General features: G+C 39.0%; 1 protein-coding gene across 5 annotated transcripts in view; it reads left to right on the top strand.

The window, feature by feature from the left end:
• HERC1 (HECT and RLD domain containing E3 ubiquitin protein ligase family member 1) overlaps positions 1-21461 on the top strand; it is a 3987333-nt gene that overhangs the window by 2878550 nt on the left and 1087322 nt on the right. For all 5 annotated transcript variants that reach the window (XM_044077739.1, XM_044077741.1, XM_044077740.1 and 2 more), the window contains exons 54-55: positions 5025-5225; positions 11044-11174. In XM_044077739.1, coding sequence (XP_043933674.1) covers positions 5025-5225; positions 11044-11174 — 332 coding nt within the window. The remainder of the gene's footprint in view (positions 1-5024; positions 5226-11043; positions 11175-21461) is intronic.

Below are 21461 nucleotides of genomic sequence, written 5' to 3' on the forward strand. Positions count from 1 at the left end.
GTTTTTTTTTTTTTTTTTTGAGTGCCGTACTGTGTAGTATTGGACAAGACTTCATGGTTCTGTAAATGCTCAAAGTGTGAACACAAGATTTTCTGTAAGGGTACTTAGTTTGTGTACCGTGTCTCAGAGGTGGAACATTTTCATACTATATGTGATGTTCATAACAAATTTAGTTCTTGGAATGTGCAGAAAAAGAAAAATGATTTTGAAGGGTTTATACTTTTGTGATACTTTTGCAACTAGTAACGTCTTTCGGCTTTTCCCGGTTAGGGGTCACCACAGCGGAACTCCGGTCTGCTAATGATTGGCAGTGGATTTTTACAGTGCCGAGGTGCCAGCCCGACGCCCAACCTTCAAAGAAGGCACACCTATTCACGCACACACCTACCTGCATGTCTTTAAACGTCACTCGACCGTGGGGAGGACATGCAGACTCCACACACAAGGCGCTCCAGCTGAGAATCGAACAGGAGAACCTCTTGCTGTGAGGCGACAATGCTAACTGCTGCACCACCATGCCAACCACTGTGATACTTTTACAACTAACCCTGAAAAAGAGAGAGTAAAAAAGAAGTACAAAAATATGGGTGGCCAAAGGACTACAGTAGTTCTCTCTCTTCTGTGTAGAAGGAGGATCAGATGATGGCTTCTTTGCCAGAGTTGTCATCATCTGCCTCTCAGTTTCGGTCATTGTTACTGGGGTTTTTCATTTGAGAGTGTATGTGATGTGCAACTCTCCTACTAGAATGAGGACCGGCAGTAAGTTATCTCTTTCTCCCTCCATTTCCTATTATGACAAGAGAAGATCCCTCCTCCATACTTTGATGACTTCTTTCCCAAGACCTCTGTTAGCACCAGGTGCTTTAGAGGTTATTGTTCCACCAGCTCCATCATCAGCACTGATGCCATCTTTTTGTATTATCATTAATGGCTTCCTCCGAATCAGTAACCTTGGCACCAAACCTTTCTTTGCAGAAAGTTACCAAGTGTCTAGCTCATTGTTGCTGATGTCAACCCAGTAACCTTGAGGTTACTGTTGTCAGTCTCACCAGCATTCAAAACATTGACACCAAAACCTTCTTCAGTACTGTTGTTGGTCTCAGTTGTATAAGTTACTGCAGTCTCTTTGACATTGTGTTTCCCCATACTGACATTGAAGTTTCTACTGACTTCCTCAGTGCTGAGTGTTTCAGTGCCAGTTAATCAAGGACAGGAAACTTTACAGAGGCAACACAAAGGGTCGGGACAGACCCCTTTGGGCTTACATCAACTCCACCCTTTGATGCCCATTGATTTAGAGCTTTAGTCTAATAATCTTCCCTTAAAGGCAGGGTAGAGGAAAGCTGCCACAGTGGTGTCTGGTGCAGATTTCTTCTCCCCACACTCAAATTAGTTAGTCCTGAATGTCCCTAGGAATGGAAGGCATAAAAGGAGACATGTAGATTTGCCTACTTATTCCTTTACCCTAGTTACTGACCTAGAAGAGGATACTTCCCGGATAACCCCAAATGTGGGGAGATGTTGGATGAGGCAGTGGGAGGTCATGACAAGCTGACACAGTTGCCCCTCAGATAAAGGGAATTTTGCAAGAAGCTTTCTGCTGCACCATACTGACTTTCAGTGTGGTTTCCCTGCAGGGACAGAATGTTTAAACTGGTTGTGTAGAGCGAGATGTGGTAACATCTGTTCAGAGACTGGACAAGATCCTCTGGCACCCCTCATTGACTGTAAATGATTATGTTTACGTATCTCCATTGTAGCAGCTGCTGACCTCAAGAAAGAACCATCTGAGGAGACCCCAGCAATTCAACCCCTTGACTGGAAGCCTAAGGTACTGGACCACTTCAGAAAGCAAATATGCAAATCTGATCCTTTTTATTATCAGGGCTCTGAATTACCTGTGCAGATGACCAAGTTTCATTGTGATTTAGCTGAGAAAACATTAGAGATGATGAACAGGTTTCCCCAGTAGGAGCTTACAGTGGAAGCTATATTTCCCAAGCACCTGTCTTAGCCAGTGTGATTAACCTCTCCATGCGACTGTTAAATAATGCATCAGGTGGCATGAGCAAGCTAGCATTAGTCATTCATTGCCACTCCTGGCTCAGACATTGTAATTTTGCTATAATGTGCTTTTCACCAGTGCTCATTACAGTCAAGAAAAAAACTGCGTAGAAGCAGGCTAGAAAGGGAAACTCACAGCTTTTGAAGTGAACGATTTTCAAATAACTGAGAGCTTGTACAGAACTTACATCTGAAGTTGAGCCAACACTTTCTTTAAAGCAGCATTCTGGCAGAAACCAAGAAGGTTTCAAGAATGAGTGCTACGCTTGTAACCTAGTGTCATAGGTGGTCTGCAAAATCAAGGATTCTGTGGTTGCCCCCACCCCCAAATGACTTGCCTGAATGTCCCTCTTTAGAGGTAATTGGGAGTTGACTCTCCTTGCACCTTCTTGCTTGACTGGCAATTACACAGGACAAGTGGATCAGGGAAATACTATCCTGAAGATACAGTATTCTCTTTGCAACTTTACCAAGGCCAGTGTTTTCAATTCCAAACAGTCCATCCTGCCAAAAACAAGTCTCCAAACTAGGAATAACAAAATTGTTTTCAAAAATGGATATTCAAGAGATTGCACAGGACAAGAGAGGATCTGGAGTTTACTCAAGATAATTTTGGCTCTGAGGAGACAAATGACCTTAGACCAGTATTAGATATGAGTGGCCTTGTCCTGTATGCAAAGAAGATTAAATTCTAGATGGTCATGGTGCAGTTAGTCTACCCATGCTTGCAGGAGGAAGATTGGATGTGTTCTTTACACCCCCAGAATGCCTGTTTTGCACACCAGGATAGCCAAGGAATCCAGAGGATTTTAGTGCTTAGTATTGTAGCCAGTGATTATATCAAGTCTGTACCATTCAATTTGGTCTTATCATACCCTCATGGTTTTCGCTAAATTCATTATGGCCATAGCAATTTATACCAAGCTGAAGGATATTTGAATCTTCCATTACATGTATGACTGTCTCCTGACAGCCACTGCAAGAAAGTCTCTGATGAGAGCAAAGAATGACTTACTGCATTTGTTCAAGTTCTTGGGGATCTCTGTGAACACCACAATGTTCTAGCTGGAGCCATCAGAAAGGTAGACCTTTATCAGATAGTATCTGGACTCGAGGACCTATGTAGTCAGTTTTTTATCAAACAAACTTGCCAATGTTCAGTCCAGCATTCAGGCACTCTTGTCATTCTCTGACAACTATTTTGTGCCTCAAGACTATGGCTGTAATGGTAGCAACAATTTTCTTTGCTCATACACTATGAGGGCACTTAAGTGGACAGTCGTGGTCCAGTGGAATCAGAATTTAGATCCTTTGTCCCTTCCAATTAATTTGTCAGAGATTTGCCATCATTATCTTCAGTGGTGGCTTCAACAGGACAGTCTTGTGGAATGGGCTGTTCATTCTTCTTTTCTTTATTCAGTGTACCATTACCATGGATGCATCTGTCTTGGGGTGGGGGGAGATTGCTTAGGGCAGACAGTCCAACAGATAGATCACAAGAAGCTTCTTTCTACATCAGTATCCTGGATGCAGATTCATTCCCCAGGGTACAGTTACTGTCCACTCCAACAGTATAGCATTTTGTGCATGTTAAGCATAGGTGAAGTTATTCCTACCTACTCTGTCAGAAGACAGTGAAGTTATGGGACTGAGTCATGTCAACATGCTGCTTTATGGTTGCAAAGTAAACACCTGATCAGGCCAACTATGTAAGTAGTTTAGCCACTGTCTACTGACATCTCTTGAGTAGCCTGTTAGGTAGTAACAGCATATGCTCTCTTCCACTGCTGGAGATAGCCTTGCAGTGACTTGTTTGCATCCCTAACCAATGCCTGCTGCAACAACTATTCTTCCTTTCATCTTCAGACACACACACCTCAGGATGCAGTGTTTCAGCAGTAGTCACTTGGTCTTCTTTTTACTGTTTCCACTCTCAATGAAATTCTTACAGACAGCAAATACACACAGTTCCATGCTTAGCCTCCTAGCCCTGTTTCAACTCAGGCAAGTTTGTTTTCCCCTGTTCTGATCTTCCCTATGAGAGAAACCTCTTCTCAGTTCTCACTTGGGTCTCTTGTTTGATCCATCCATCAAGCCTCACCTGGACTGTTTGCTCCTTTGTTTGATTTTCTGGATATTAATCATCAGCTAGACTTTTTTTTTAAAAACAGAATTTATGATGTAGGAAAAGATGATCAGGTATTCATTTTCTTTGCTGCAGATACATTTGTTCAAGAAGACTTAAGTTCAGCCAATCCAGTAGGCTGTCTGACTGCATTTTTTAAACAATAGAACGTAAAGTAAGATTTTACCAAGCATATTCCTCTAAAGCTGTAGCTGCTTTGTTGAATTTATTTTTAAAATATGTCTCAGCTGATATTTTTACAACTTCAGCATGGCTTTCACTGCATACTTTGTATGACCCTGTAAGCTGCATGTGATCTCAAGGTCTAGGTCTACCTTTGGGGCACCCTACTTCATGGTATTTTGTATTGATACCATCCAAGAGGACTCTGTCCTGAGGTAAAAGTGGATATGAAAGTTTTACCACTTCAGCAAACCTATCTTCTTCCCCCTTCCATTCATAATTATTTTCTGCAGAGAGTCCTGGAGTAAAGCCCTTGAAACCATCCTTTAGGTAATGGGACATGTGTATTCTGGAAAAAAAACTTGATCTGAATAATAGGGGAGTCGTGTTGTATTATGAAAGTCGAGGCAGAGTTTTAGAGCCTAGGAAAGTCTAAAGGGTACAGAATGACAGCTGTGTATGGCTGACCGATTCTATGGCTGAAGTGGATCATGAAGATCTAACATTATGGTAAGTTCATAACTGTTGCTTACCCGCTCATGAAAGTCTTCTAACAGATGAACTAATGTAGTGAACATATGTTTTTTTTTTTCCCCGATGAAGTATGTGGTGTCTTGTTAATCATTACAAATACATATACTTCATTTTGCAGGTGGCAAAGGTCTTTTGGATGTCCAACCCCATTGGGTATCGGCCCTGGCATGGCCAGAAGAAGGTCCAGTAGCTAGCTGGGCAGGAGACACATTGGAGGTTTTGTTGATTGGCCGGATTGATGGATCTCTGGGTCTAATAGAAGTGGTTGATGCCTCCACCATGCACCGATTGGAATTGGAACATTGCTATCGTAAGGATGGTGAGTTAAAATCTGAAGCATTTTTTTCTTTTTGAAAACTTTGAAGGGCTTATCATTGTATATCTGTTAAATCACATTATTTATCTGCCTGTGTATATGTGTATGTACATAGAGACAGTAAAGGAGGAATGGAGACCATACAAATGGAGCGTTTTAATTTTGTGATTTCACAAGTGAGCTACAAACTAGAAATCTGTATCTGTGTAAAAATATGCATCTTTTTCTTTCTTCACTAGCAAAAGTTTGACAAATGTAAATAACTGAAACTCCATCATTTTGAGTCATATGTAGAACTTCTGGCACAGGGTGTAATCATTGTCTTATGCAAAGTGTTAGTCTTCACATGAACCCTTTGCCTGTGGGTTGTAGACTAGAACAGCACTGCATGCCTCTGAACCACTACAGCAGGTTCTGAGTTTATTCATTGTTAGCTAATGGACTTACTGTACATCAGTACCCTGACTGGGGAACGAGCATTCCCCAACAGAGTATTGATGTGCAAGTAATGCTTGCTGAAAAACGAGTCTGCTGCTTCATGGCAGCATATCAACCCTCCATGGAGCTTGGAGTGAGTAAAAGGAATGGCCATCATTATTTTACGCTAGCCAGGCAGGGCTTTTTCTGTTTAGCGAGTGTAAAGTAAAATAAAAGTTAAAAAAAAAGTTAGTGTGTGAGAGAGAGATCAGTTGAGCTACTATTTTACGCTCGCTAAACAGCTCTTCTGCAAGTTTACTATAACAGGTTACTATAACAGAATCCTGAAATAAATTATAGGGCTGCTATTATTATTATTAATTTATTTATTTATTTTAATTTACCAATTTTGCCTTGATCGCATCCCAGAACTGATGAACTGTTTTGTGTATGTGTGTGGGGAAGGGCAGTTAATAGATTAAAGCAAAAAGCAGTTACAATGATCACAATAAAGTGATCATTGCTGTGGCTTAGGGAGGAGAGAGTATAGTGTCTGAAAGGTCCAGTGTGAAGTATATTTGCTGTGTTTTTTACCTTAATTTTTTCATGGAAGGAAACCAGATAAATCTGTGGAAATGGTCTGTGCTATTCACAATACCATACACTTTTTTATTTAATTTTTGGGGCAGTTGACATACAGCAACAAGTGGAAATGCATCACTGTGACTTTTGTTTCATCACTTTTGGCATTCATACATGACAAGTGATTGCCAGAAGTGCTTGTCTGTCTGTGTGGGTGGGGGGCTGTTTAGAAAAACAAAAGACAGTTACATGATCAGTCCTAAATGATTATTGATACTGTTTGTTGAAGGAGAACAGTATCTGTCACAGAGTAACATGTCCATTATATTTATGTGATTCTTTCTCAGTAAAAGGTAGCGTAGCCTCTCAAAAAGGCACATTCCAGTGGGATTGTGTGTGTGTGTGTGTGTGTGTGTGTGTGTGTGTGTGTGTGTGTGTGTGTGTGTTGTATCCAGTTATCTTATCAGAAGTCTCTGAAGTTTTTATTGTGAACCTCTTTCAGGGAACTGACGCATGGTCTGTTATATGCATCTAGTAAATCCAGAGTTGCAGAGGACTTTATCACAGTCTGGCAGTGTGCTTGGTTTCCACCCTGGGGCTGTTTAACCTCTTCACAAAAGGTTGTGTTAAACCAATATCTGGAATATGTGTATTAAAGTCTCATTGTGTCAGAAGTACAAATCCAACATATTTCAACAGAAAAAATATTATTTCATTTGTAACCAGTCGTAGCCACAGTGCCACGCTTTCAGGTGTCTGAAGTTGTTGAATCAATCAAATCTATAGCTAATTCTATATGTAAAGTAAGAGTATTTGTTCTGTTAGCTAAGCTATAGTCTAGTTTGTGTGCATGATCTAATGTTGACATTATTACTTAATCTAAATTGGATTTCTTCAAAGTTTTTGGTTCTGCAGATCTTTTATATAACATTTGTGTTAGAGAGCTGTTGAACCCTTTTCAGAGATAGTTCTTTAATTACTTTCAGCAAGAGAACATTTAACTCTTTGTAGGATTTTTACTTCTTGATGGCTAAAGTTATTTATCCATTTGAAATAGCACATTATACTAAATGATCTTATTTCATCCATCCAGCCAGTACAACTTTTGGAGGTACCAAAATACTTGTCAGGTCTGATCTGGCCTTCTGCTAGTGCTCCTAGCCTTGTACACCTTCGTAAGTTTCCTCCCATAATTCCCCTTTGCCCTCACTAACCTTAGATCTTGTTTGCAGCTATTGTTAAGGGATGAATTTTTGCACCACAGCTAAGTGCTCCCGAAATTTTTTTTGTTTTTTTTTTTTTTGTTGTTGTTGTTTTTGTTTAGAAACTCTGTATCTTCAGGACCGCTCTTTCTCTATCTGTATATGTGCATATATATAAATATATATATTTTTTGCTGTATTGTTCTCTGCATATTTACAACTATGTATATATGTACACACACACACATGTATATAATATATATGTATATTTATTTTATTTATATATTATATATAATGTATCATATGTATATTTTATATATATATATATATATATATATATATATACATACACACACCCACGCATTATACACACACCCACACACACACACACACACACACACACATATATATATATATATATATATATATACATACACATATTATACACACACACCTATATATATATATATATATATATATATATATATATATATATATATGTGTGTGTGTGTGTGTACATATAAATGTGTGTTTGTATAGATTATATGTGTGTGTGTGTGTGTGTGTGTGTATAGTTCCATTTTAAGGAGTTTTTTCTAGTTTGTTATTCCTTAATGATACTTAGGAGGTGGCCTAGCATTTGTTTGTCACCTTCTATGGTTAACTAAAAACAATTCTATTATTATTCTGCAGCTTCTATATCTTGGCTATCAACTTTCTTCTTTGGTATTCAAGCTGATTGCTCATCAGTGTATATAGTTTTTTGTTTCTCTGTTGATAGTTATTATTATGGAAAAGAACCTCAGGAAATGTGGCAGTTGTGGTCACAGAATCCACCTCAGGACACCTGCGACCTTTGTATGGAGTGCACCTGGTGACAGATTGTGCCATCTGCAAGGCCTTCATGTTTAGGTCACTGCAAAACCTTTAACCTTAGGTCATTTGACCCTTGACAGCCAAGCATCTTAAGTGGATAGATTCGAAAAGGAGGAGGACAAGGAAAAAAGAACAAAGGCAGACAGCCCAATTAGATGGGACCTTCCACACCCCCCATAAAAGCCCTAAGACAAGCATAGACAGTCATTTTTGGTTATAGTATCAATGAGAAAATCTCCCCTTCCCTTATTCTCAGTCTCATCCAGGGTACGTCTGTTACCAAAGAGATGAGCAAGCATTCTTGCCACTACCATTCCTCTGGAACACCCTCTGCCCCTTTACATAGGCCTGTCGGGTCCTTTTGGAGTACCATTGAAGTTAATTAGGACCAGATAATGAGGGCTTTCTTGAAGCCACAGCTAGAGATGGGTGTAATCCCTTCCCCTCTATTTTCAGTTATGGATCAGGTTAGCCTACCCCTAACCCCTCCTAGCTCCTTCCCCTATTCCAGTAGTGTCTTTGGAGCAAAGGTATCCTCTGGAATCTCTTTAGTGCCAGTAGGTAATCGTAACCTCAGTGTCCATCTCTATTCATTCGATTTACTCAATGCTGAGACCTTCTGTGTCAATATAATTGCAGGGCTGATTGTTCAATGTCATTTCTTCAGCAGCAGTTCACTTGGGTCAGTTCTGTGTGCCAGAGTTCATGACCTTTAGTATATCGGAGCCAGTCTCCATCTCAAGACCCTCAGTATCCTCCGTCTCAGTGCAGCTTTCCTCGGTGCCACTTACATCCGCTTCGGTTGGGATGGACAATGCTAAGAGTCAGGAATCTCTATGGATTTTGGTTCAGCTTTTAAGGCTATGGCTAAGGCCTCAGGCAGACCGACCTTCCATTGATATCAGCTCCAGCCAGCCTGTGGTGGGTTTAATCTGAGTCCTGTGGAGATTTTGATTAGCCAGCCCTGGAGATCACCAGGAAAAGGACTTACAAATGGAGGCACATTGACTCCCTTACGGAATCTTTGACATCAAGCACTAATTTGGATGAGCAAGAGGGAAGCCTACAATCCCTCCTGAATATGTCACTTTTGGTGCAATCCTTGACCAAATGACCCCTACCCTGAACAAGGAAGCACTCTTTGAGGCTTACCATACTTCACACTGTATCTCTTGGGTGATCCCTTCTGCTGACTGCTTTATAGATTTGGCCACTAGAAGGGAATGGCAAGAACCAGACTCTACAAAGGCCGTACCATTATGCCCACTTAAAGATAAGCATTACTGGTCCAAGGGCCATTTGTTGGGACTCTATGATTATCACAGCAGCCACCAAATGAGAGTTGTCCTTCTGTCTGACAAGAAGTCTGGAGCTCTGGACAGAATGGGGAAACAGACTTGCCCCTCTGGTACTTTTGCTGTTAGGGTGTTGGCTTACATGACACACATGAACCATTCCAGTCATAGTTTGACAATGGACATCTTCAGTCACAGTTGCTGTATTGTTGATAATAGGAATGCCAAAGTCTTCCACATATATGCCACTTGTAGTGGACTTTTCACAAGTTTTCAGGTCACTGTATGGACTGGTCTGACTATCTATGTTAGATTATATCTCCACAGGTTTGTGCCTGGATTCCATTGAAGCTGCCAGAGATTTGTACTGCTTACTTCAAAAATGCCATTCTCTTTTTCCTTATGAATTCTTCTTGACTTGACTGGCCTCTCACTCTTCTCATCTAGGTTGAAATGGAGGTGTATGTATTTCTAGTGTTCTGTCTGAGGAAATGTTGCTATTTTTGAAATGTGATACTGCTTTCTGATTGGTTGAATATGTTAATCACGTTGGACACAGGAAACTGATAGGCAATTCCTGTACTGTAATGTATTTTAAATGATTATTTTTGAAAAATCTGTGATCTGTAATGTTATTATTTAAATCAGCTGTCTCTAAAGTGAGTGTTGAGATGAAGCTGTCATCATTTTTTTAAAGAATATTCATTAGTTGGCAGTCTGAGCTATTGAATAGTTTGACCAGTTCTTTATATGTGTGTGACTCAGCTGTGAAAATTCTAAGCCTATTGAGAGAATTTTTTACATATGAATATTGAAAAGTACTGCCATCTTTTCAGCTTTTTCACAAAATCTTTTAATAATTCTTCAACATCTCTACTAGCATTAGTTCTGTTTTATTTATCTCAGAAAGTGTTTCTTTTATTTTTGAAGTCATCTATGTATACACAAGCATCCATTTAATATTTCTTGTTGCTGTGTCTTTAATTGGATCGTAATTATCAGTTGAACGAATACAATTTCTCAAGAGCCTGTGACAATAAATATGTGCAGTATTACTCCTGTTGGAAGCACATTACTGTCATTTTGTGTTTGTGAACAGTAATGGCTGACACAGTGTACATTAGTGGAAAGTGTTGGAGGTAGCTTTGGTTTACAGTACTAGGGCTGTTATGAGACACTCTGCATGACGCATTAGTCTCTTCCACCCCATGGAAGGTCCATTATTTCCTTATAATGCCCGACCAGAAGGGCATTTTTACAGTTAAATAATGTTCTCTCTATTTATGTTCTGGTTACTTTACTGTATTAAATATTAATATTATATTTTTACACACACAGATATTTGTAGATATGTACATGTACATACAGGTGCACAAGAATACATTTTTGTATGCATGTAATTAAAAACCTAAGATATCCTTAGATAAATTGAGTTGTTTTCCCCTCTAGTGGCTGTTACATGCATTGCCTGGTTCAGTGAAGACAGACCTTTTGCTGTTGGATATTCTGATGGTAAACTCCTAGTTGGTATGAAGGAGCCGACAGAAACTGGAACTGTTATTCTGATTGATGCTCATAGGGTATGTATGTGCATGCAGAAAGTGATGCATCATCTGCTACTGTTTTGTCATTTAAGAGTTTGTTATTGAGCTGTCACATTATTTTATATGCGTTACAATATAGCACTGATTTTTATCTAGAATAGTATTGAGTGATTTTTTTTTACATTTACATAACATTTATCCATTCATGTCAACAATTAAAACTGCACAAGAACATTTATCTGTAATGGTCAAAGTTTTGGAATGTGCACATCCAGTTTTGTCTTTCTCTCTTTGTTGCCTGGCTTTATCCAGAGTGTTCATAATAACTTTCATTATCGATGGTTGTGGGGTTGCATGGGTGATGGCTGAAGTCTACATGGTATCATTGCTATCCAGGTGAAGAAAATATATTGAAGCAAATTAAGAATGGTTAAAAAGAGTGAAAGAAAAACAAATAAAAAACAGGAGGTGAATGACAAAAGGATGCACAAAAAGGTAATTAAAGGAATACATGTTGCACCAACTGGTACTTCTTCACTATATATATTTTACCATATGTTATCCCAGTGTCAGACCTGCTGCTGCCGTACTGTTGAGGTTACAAGTGCATTCTGTAAACTGAAGGCAAAGCAGAACTATTCTCTTGTTTGATTTGAATTTGTTAAACTAGTAGACTCTTCTCATTCCTAAATAGCATTATTTTTAAACACATTTGGTTTGTGGAGTAAATTTCAAGTGCTGTTTATTTTAGTCATGTTATATAGTAGCAGCCAGCAAATCTGTTCTGTCAATATAAACATCTCCGATTTAAGTATCTCCTATGAGTATACTGTTAACTTAGCTGATTAGTCTGTGATTTCAACTTTATTTTATTGGCATATATAACATTAGCTGCGCTTGAGTTCCAGTAGTTAATGTAAGGTAAAATAGGCTTTGAGTTCAGACATGGCTATTGGTGTGTGATTCAGTACATTACTTGTAAGCGAAGCTAAGATCGTAACTAAATATGCTGTCATAGAATTATAACATGCTCTGAAGTAATGAATGGCCTCATTTCTTTCTCTGTAAAACAAATGACAGATGGGGATGCATTGCAGACTTAGCTCTGATTTGTATTCTTTAGGTATTGCAGTCTGCTTTTTGCTAAATGCACTTAAGTAATTGTCACTTGCTTGTTTTGTCCTATAATATAATCCCAGTACCGTATGTGTGTCTTGAGGCTGCAGAGGAAAGAATATTATCGTCAGTAGATAGCTTTGGTTTTTAAGCCACCAGAAGCTGGAAAATGGTGATATCAGGCTGTAAAACAGAATTAGTGGATGGACAAAACAGTAGAATCACACTCATGGGAAATGTCCTCTTTCGTTAGGAGGGAGGAGGTAATTATAGCTGCCGTTTTGATGTTAGCCAGTCTATGGAAGACTTTGAGATCCCCAGCCAAAAAGAACCAGAGAAACACTGCAAAACATCAAACTGGAGTGTTACCAAGTCGCATGGTCAAACAGAAATGAGTCAGCATAACAATTAGCACATTCGTACATTTTAAGTGCCACAGACGATACTAACGAGGATGAAACTAAAAGTGTATAAAATGCAGCAACTTTTTTTTTCAATTCAGAGAGTAAGCACAATGATATATGTTAAAAAAATAATATATGAAATAAGACTATACCCCTGAGTCAGAATCAGAAAATACTAAACTAAAAACAAAAAAAAAACCTACTAATTCCATGTAGCCTCAACTCCAAACAAACATGCACTTTATTAAAAAACAGTGCACCAAGGTTAAACACTTTCATCTCTTAGGAAGGCATTATCAGAACCATACTGCAGTAGTAAAACCAACGTTTAAAAACCTGAATGAATCGGCTTAAATAGTAACAACTTAATTTATAGTGAGTTAAAAAGAAGAGCATCCTGCATATAAATAATTGTATTTTGATTTTTTGAGTAACTGTTGACATTATTTTTATTTGTATATACTAGTGCATTTTTTATTGTGTTTCATCAGCTGGAACAAAGTTCTTGTTCATGCAGTATCCTAGTTGGGGAGTGGGGTGGGTGTGACTTAACAGCTAATTCATTCAGGTTTTTAAATGCTGGTTTTACTATTACACTATGGTTCTGGTGACATCTTCCTAAGATACAAATGTGCTTAACCGTGGTGCACTGTTCTTTAATAAAGTGCATGTTTGCTTGTAGTTGAGGCTACCTGGAATTAGTGGGGTTTTTTTGTTTTTAGTTTAGTATTTTCTGATTCCGATTCAGTAGTATACTCATTTCATATGTTATTTTTTAACCTAGATCATTGTGTTTACTCTTTGAATTGTTTTTCCTTATGTCATATAGATGCTCGTAGATTTTTCCCCCCTTAGGAACCTTTCATTTTTACCACTGTAGAATGACTTGCAAGTTTCACAAAGGACGATGTACGCCACTCCCTAGTCCCACAGTTGTAATAGTAAAGCAGTCTAATATGGGGGTGATGCTTAACAATTGTCATTCCCAGCCAAAAAAACGTAAAATTCTTGACCAGGTTCTTATTAGTGCAAAGAGATATGATAATGGTGCATGTGAGACAGCCACTTGTTCCTTGCACATGAAAACAGCTCGACTCCATTTAAAAGTAGTCAACCATGGGAAACAAACAGTTTGGAATGTGCATGAAGGAAATTTGTAAATTTCAGTAAGAACACAATGTAAAAGATTCCCTTGGCCAACTGCCATCAGCTACACATTTCACATCTCCCACTTAGAACATTTGCTAATGGAAAAAAAAGCTAATATCTTTGCAAATGCAAGAAAGTTAGCATTTTTCATGCCTTTCATAATTTTATCTTATTTTTCAAGAATATATGCTTACAAGAGAAATTTGTTTATAGCTTAAGCCAATGGCATTAATCTAGGCATCCAACTTTGTAAAACAAGGTAAATTTATTATTTTACTCTATATATATATATATATATATATATATATATATATATATATATATATATATATATGTATATATAATACAAAAACAGTACACATCTAAAACCCACCCCCCAGCAGCCCAAGATCACAGCATTATATTAACTTAAACTTGCTTCTGAACAACCTTTCTTATATTGTTGTAGTATAAAACCTTTATTTCTTACAACTAAGAAAAACACTTGTTAATCTTCATATCTTTAACATGTACAACAGTCACTGAAAAGATATCCCCCATTTAAAATGCTGACTGCACCTTTTACGAAACTGCTTTACTATATAACATGCAGTTTATATATAACATGCAGTTATATATCATGAAAATTTTTGTACAGATACCAATACGAACAAAAATGGTTTGATTTACAGTTACTTTTTCCAGCCTTTAGTATCCTCCTAAACATTAATAACATAAACTGGGGTTATATATTTTCATTCCACACACAAGTTTAACAAAGTCAACAACATTCCAGTCTTTCTATGCCACTTTTTCCTGCAAAGCTGTATTTTTCAAATGTGCTTGATGTTTTGTAGTCTCCCATTTGCACATTCATTTCAGTGTGGCTGGTCATCTTCATGGTCATCTTCATCTCCCAAAACCAGGCTCTGGTTCAAGACCAAGGTAGTCCTGATTATTATTGTCAGCGTCTCTGTTTTCTTCTCTTTCAAGCATTTTCTTTTGGAGCAATGGGAAAGGTTTCACTGGCAGACTCTTTATGACCTTGCACCTGGAGACAACTTAATTGGGTTTTCAGCAATTTTTTTGTACTGTGCATCAGAGGATATTGACAGGAATATCAAAGGTTATGGAATTATGTTCCTGATTGATGAAGGTGATTAGATACTAGCTGTGTAATTGGTGATTAGGAACGGGCATGTCAGAAGTTAGGAATGTCTTTAAGCTGTAGGTTTTCCTAAGATGTAGTGCTGACACCACTTCAGTTTGGTATGTTTCAATCAGGGTGTCATGCTGAGTTTGGAGAACATGATCATCTTAATAATACTAACAATAATAATAATACTAAGACTGGCATAGTGGTCATAGATTTGGGGTTTGCAGCGGTTTCTTGAGAAACTTTACGTGTCCAGCATGGTCAGCATATAGGTGGCAGATATGATTTAATGTAAATATATGCAGTGTTGTGGACTTTGCTAGGGAAAAACACAGAAAATAAAGATGAAAAATAACCATTGTTTAGCTGAATCATGCTGTCCATTGCAAGAAGGCAGCGATGAAGGCCTTTACAATGCTGGGGGGTATATAACTTGAGGAGTAATTTCCAGAAATTCTATGAATATCCACTTATTGTGTATTGTAAAGTATTTGGACATTTTTAGAGTCAACGTAGACAAAAGGAAATATGATAAAGTACAAGCATTGCATAGTTAATAAAATGGTGAAGGATTTGTGGGGGTTGGGGTAGGGGCTGAGGCTTACTAAGCAGCTTAGTGTGTATACTTCAGAACGCATGTAATAAAAAGAGGATTTGATTTGTGAAAAGGATTGGAGAAATTAAATGTTGGCAGTTTTGAGGAACAGTGTAGATAGGCATAGGTGACAGTAGAAAAGAGGACATTTAAAGTTCACACATTGCAAAAGAAAGACGAGAATGATAGATGTAATATGGCATACTTCATTGTTGAGTGATAAGTGGGTGTGAGTAGAGTGAAAGGAAAGGCAACAGGGTGAATACAGATGTGGGTGGAAGATGGAAGTAGAATGCTTCAGGCTATATCTGAAATTATACAACGGTAGCTTATTACTATTCAAAAACATGCACACTGATTGGCCAGCTCATCCAGGATGCCCGCTGTAAATTGAGCATATACCTATAGAAAAAAATCAAGCTGCTGAAAAGTGACCTGACTTTCTTCTATTAGTATATGCTAGGGCATACGTCTCAACTGTCCAGATTATCAGAGAATGTCCAGATATTTGCCTTATATTTTTCATCTGGTCCTCATAAAATTTGTGATTTACTGACAAGTCACTGAGGAGTGAAGTCCCTAAATAATGACACGCTTTTCGGTTTTAGACTTCATATCCTTCAGTCACTGCACGATATAACAAATCTTATTATTCTAGCAGCTTTCTCAGTTTAAAAGAGCAACATGTACAATAGGACCCTATTCTGGGTTCTGTGTCCCCCATTATTTAACATTTAGTTCACATTTCTTTACCTAAGAGGAATATAGCAAATAAAAAGAAAATCAGATAAGTTTTAAAAAACTAAAGAAATGTGCCTTATTTTCCTTGTATTTCTGCATTGTTTCTCTCATATCTCTAAATTGTAAGGATTTTATAGTTTAAAAAAAAAGGCAGCGGAGATGTTCCTTTCTCCATTGCTTGTTTACAACAGCACTTATGTACTGTGTAAGAGAGGGAAGTCCCATACTCATGCACAGTACTTCAACAAATAGAAAAATGTGGAAACAACTCAGAGGAACACTACAGTGCCATTTTACAAAGATGTTATTTAAGAAAAGTAAGCATTTTTTTTCTTAAGTAATGACATTGTATAATAGTAATAACTGACTCATAGGTGTGAGTATATGAAGATTTATCCATGATTGGCCTTGTTTAATCATTTGGGCTTCACCCTCGTGATCAAACCACCCCAACCATGGGTAAATCCTAAGTATTCCCACACCCACTCATTGGTTATTGCTTAAAATTGCTGGCTCACAGAGAGAGTGAATGGAGTGTTGCCTATGAACAAAGCAGTAATGGTCTGGGGTGAAGGGGGCAGTTGCCAATAGTGCAGGCTGTAAGGGGGTGTAGTTTATGTGCCGACTACTCCCAGCAAAAGCAGCATTGACATTTATTGTAGCAGGATAATTGACAGTCAGTCAGTGTTTGTGTTAGGAATTAATGCAAGGAGCAGGTACAGTGTTTTGCTATAGTTTAATATCCCTATTATCCTTAAATTAGGTATAGTTTCATATTCCAAGGTTCTTTTCCACAGAGACACCTGATTTATTTAAAAACACCACCGATTTGTGAAGGAAAAAAGACCGATTTGTGAACAAACAAACATGAAACATTATAAAAAAATAAATAAAAAGACTATCCAAGTCAACTCCAGTTGTCTAGAGGAATAAAGCTTATACTACAACCCAGGTGACCAGCATTTCATTAGCTGCTCTGGTGCTTGTTGGAGCTGGCAGGAGAGGATGGACATGCCCATCCTTGGGGGGGGTTGGCAAGGTGGAGTTGAGTTGTACTTGTACTGCCCCATGCCCTCAGAGGGGGGTCAGGCATGCAGATGTGCTGTTGGACAGGCAGGTGTTTGGCTCACCAGGCCAGCAGTATGTGGTAGCTTTCTTCGCAGGTTTACAGAAGCATGTACCCACACTGAGAATACATCGTGGACCTCCATAGTTGATGAAGATTAATTGCATCTTTACCCAGTGGTGGGGTTAATGCCATAACAAATGCCCACATAACTTGGATGCCAGTAAAACAGTACAAGCAGTCCTCATGGCTTCTTGAAAGATGGTCCCTTTGGACAGCTCTTGCCCCTGTGAAACTAGGGACCCCCCACTGCAAGGGGATGAATGGGCTCACGTGAAGTAATGAAAGGATTTGTGGTTAGTAGGTATAGAGCTATAATCTATCATGACAAACATACCAAACAACAGTAAGAGAAGTATACAAATTAATTTATGATTCCTTGTCCATCAGAGTGAGAAACATCACACTGATATGATTGAAAGGTTACATTTTTGTTTAAACTTCATCTCCATTCTAAGTTAGCAGGCCAATTCTTTTAAAGCTCCAGTCCTTGTTGATCAAGCCTCAGTAATAAAGAAAAAACTTGAAATTTCATTGTTTGACACAATCAAATTATAATGCATAAGCTGAAATTCATTTCTTGACTGCCAGAACTAATTTAAAATGATTGCATATATAAATACCATGGCAACCACTAAAATCCTTTTTCATGATAAAAATACTTTTTTTTTTTGCGCAAGCTTATTTTCTGACCTATCCATAATATTCACTACATTGTTAGAGATCATTTCAGTTTAATTTCCATTTCTTTGATATTGCTTTTAAGCCACTGCCATTAAACATGCTAACATATGCTCTTTTTTTGTCATGTCTAGAGATTTGTCTTGTAGTGAAAATGAGTTTCAAATCCCATCATTAGTTAAGTAATTTTATAATACAGTCATTGTAGTGGTCAGAGTTGCATGTCCGTTGACACAGGATAAGTTGGTACAGCAAGTCTTATCAAGGACTGTATTGTGTGCTCACTATTGCTTACAGTTTGTAACCTCAGACTGAATTCTTTTACAGTTGCAGTCATATTATTTTTCTGTCCGTCTCCACTTCAGATAGCGGAAAGGCTAGAAAGCCTCTGTTTGTCATACTACAAATTCCAAGACCAAGGACTATTGGAACTAGAGAAAATAATGTGCACTCTTTGGGAAGAGAACAGGGAAGGCTTCCTGTTAAGTCAGAGTGTTGTGCCCATCCTTGTGAAAGTTACTTATGCCATTAATAACACTGTTGGCCCCATATTTCCTATCAAAAGAAATCTAAAAGCTTAACATGTATCCACTCCTCAGATTTCCTTAGACAGGAGTATTTTACTGGGTCTGGCTCAGAGTTTAATTCAGGCTGATGATCCTTCTTATAAGGTTCTGAATCTGGACAGGAAGATGATGTGACAAATAGGAGTTTCTCTTCTTTTTTCTGATTCTGACTCCAAAGAAAGCTTAGTTTCCGATTATTTCTGTGGGGGTGGGGTCTCTTTCTCTGAGACTATTTCCAGAATGTGCCGGTGTTTTCAGTTGGAGAACACTGAGGTTTATCAGTCCCTGAGAGTATATTATGAGCTGCTGCAGAAGGAATTTCTAGAATCTTCACCCATTTTCCTAGTTCTGTCAGCTCTGAAGGATGTGTGTGTCACTGCCTGCAATTTTCCTGATAATCAGCCTGCTGCCCCTAAAGAGACAGAATGTGTGAAGTTCCTCAGTCTTTTAAGTTTGTATTCACTCTTCCTAAACCTGATCCAACAGCTATAGCTTTAGTTCCCCCGCTGTTGCTAAACATTTGGTTAGTTACAATTCTACTGTTTCTTACAAAGAAGGGAAGATTATTATTAAGTATGGTAAAAAAATGTATGCTTCTGCAAATTTGTCAGAATTTTGTATTATCAGGCTCAAATGTTGCAGTTTATTCCAACTATCTGTGAAATTATGAAGAATGTTTTATCTGCAGTTTTTTTTCTTGTAAGGAAAATATGCATAAATAGTTTTGTTTCTTCCATTGTACTAATCCCTAATCATTGTTCTACAGTGAATGTGTGTGCGTCATACCTCTCAACCTGGAAACATCAAAAATCTAGGCAAAGGCCCGTGAAAAATAGGCACAAATCTGTACACTGATTAACATAAAATTGCATACATAATTATGTAACCACTTTTGTGGGATACCAAATTTCAAATGCAAATTGAAGAACAGATGACCAAAATATGGCCCTCCAGACCCTGTAGTAAATGGTAACCATTTTATCTGAAGTAGTTAACTTCATTTGATTATCTCATCAACCTGTGGGATGTCTGATCCGGATCGGATCCGAGACGGCAGTTTCACCAGCATCTGAGCCGTGCTCCAAGCTCCTCCCCTTACCCATAACACCCCTCCATCCCCTTCCTTACCCCAGATCTTGTTTGCTGCAGCTTTGCCAAGCAGCATGGTCTAGAGCTCCAGGCGTGGTAGGTTTTTTCGTTTTTTGTGTGGGTGTTCTGCATTGTGATAGTGTAGGTAGACTTCCTATTGTCCCTTGCCTCCCTTTCCCTTGTTTTTGCGTCACGTTCTTAAAAAAAAAAAAAAAAAAAAAAGTTGTGTCTTGTTAGGTAGTTTAGGCCGTGTCTCCCTTCCCCTACCTTCCAAGTGAGTGTGTGTGATTGTTGAGGCTGGGTAGTCAGTTGAACCTTGCTAGGTTAAACTTTTGTGTGTGTTGGATGTGGCTGATCAGCAAGCTAAGCTGATCTTTAAAAAATGCACAGAGTGTGGCCATAAGTTGTCCCCTTCGGATGGCTACACTCTGTGTGTTGTGTCTGGGGGCAGCCCATTTGTCTTCCGACTGATCTATTTGTGCGGGGTTCAACCCCAGACCTCTTAAGGATCCTAGGGCAAAATTGATCCTTAAGGGACTTCTGCCTGCTACAGAGGCGGCTGCCTCTTCTTATTCTTCCGTTGCAGTTACGATCATGACCGCACCTTCTACTTCGGCCACAGTCTTCTCTCACTCCCAGGCCAGGACTCAAGCTCCTGATCAAAGGCCTGTGGTTAGGGAATCCAAGAAAGAGAGGAGCAAGAACAGAGAGAGAGAGAGACAAGGGGAAGAAGAGATCCTCAGACTGTTCAGATCCATTGGGTCATCCCCCCAAACAGATGTTCTTCGTGTTTCACTGTTGCAGTCATTACACTTGGGTTAACCTGCTGGCAGGCTACCCTCAGTCGGCCTGAATTCCAAAGTCTAGGTCCGGTGTTGGTTACTGTCGCCTCTTCCCTGACGTCCATGCGCCAGGGGTATAAAAGATGCAGCCAACGCCATTTTCTTCAGTCTGTCTTGCCACGCGGTGCCCGAAGCAGAAGCAGTTCATAAGTGCCGGTCGGCCAACTCCTGAGATTTTCGTGTTGGAATTTCAGATCCAAAGTCTTCATTAAAAGCTAAGTACCCCGTTGGGGAAAACCTTTTTCTTGCTCTAGACCGATGTCAGAAAAAGTTGTTAATTGTATTTCTTGTGGGAAGCAAATACCTCATAAGGATTTTCATTCTTACTGTATTCCTTGCCTAGGCCCTGACAACGACATTGCTTGTTGTCGGTTTTGTGCTAGATTTAACCAGCGCACTATAAAGCGCTGGTACGATTTTGCATTTCACTATTTTGGCAGAAGATTTAATTACACAATGCCGTCGGATAGCCAACCGACTACTGCAATTCACAAGAAACACAAAGAAAAGGACAGGCATCCGAGGTCCAATACCGACAACGAGGCTTCTTCTAAGCAAAGTCGCCGGTTCGCCGGCTCTCAGTGAGGCACTTTCGCAGCCCCTGACGCCCGCTATTTTGGACCCGCAGGCCGCTATAGACTCCCACGTGGAGTCGCCTAGGCCACTGGAAGCTCAAGGTATTGGATCTTCGGAAACTATTCCCTCAGATGGGTCCGGAGCTGCTGAGCAGGCATCAGCTTCTGAGGGTGTTTTCAGACCTACTCAATTGTACATTAAAGCGACTCTACAAAGGCAAAGACTAAAGCATCTTTAAAGACAAAAAAAAACAAGTACAGCTGCCTCATGGTCAGGCCTCCATGCCCAAAAAACAGATGCTCA

This window comes from Protopterus annectens, chromosome 7.part0 (genome assembly GCF_019279795.1).
Source record: "Protopterus annectens isolate FY-2018-M chromosome 7.part0, PAN1.0, whole genome shotgun sequence".
Lineage (NCBI taxonomy): Eukaryota > Metazoa > Chordata > Ceratodontiformes > Protopteridae > Protopterus > Protopterus annectens.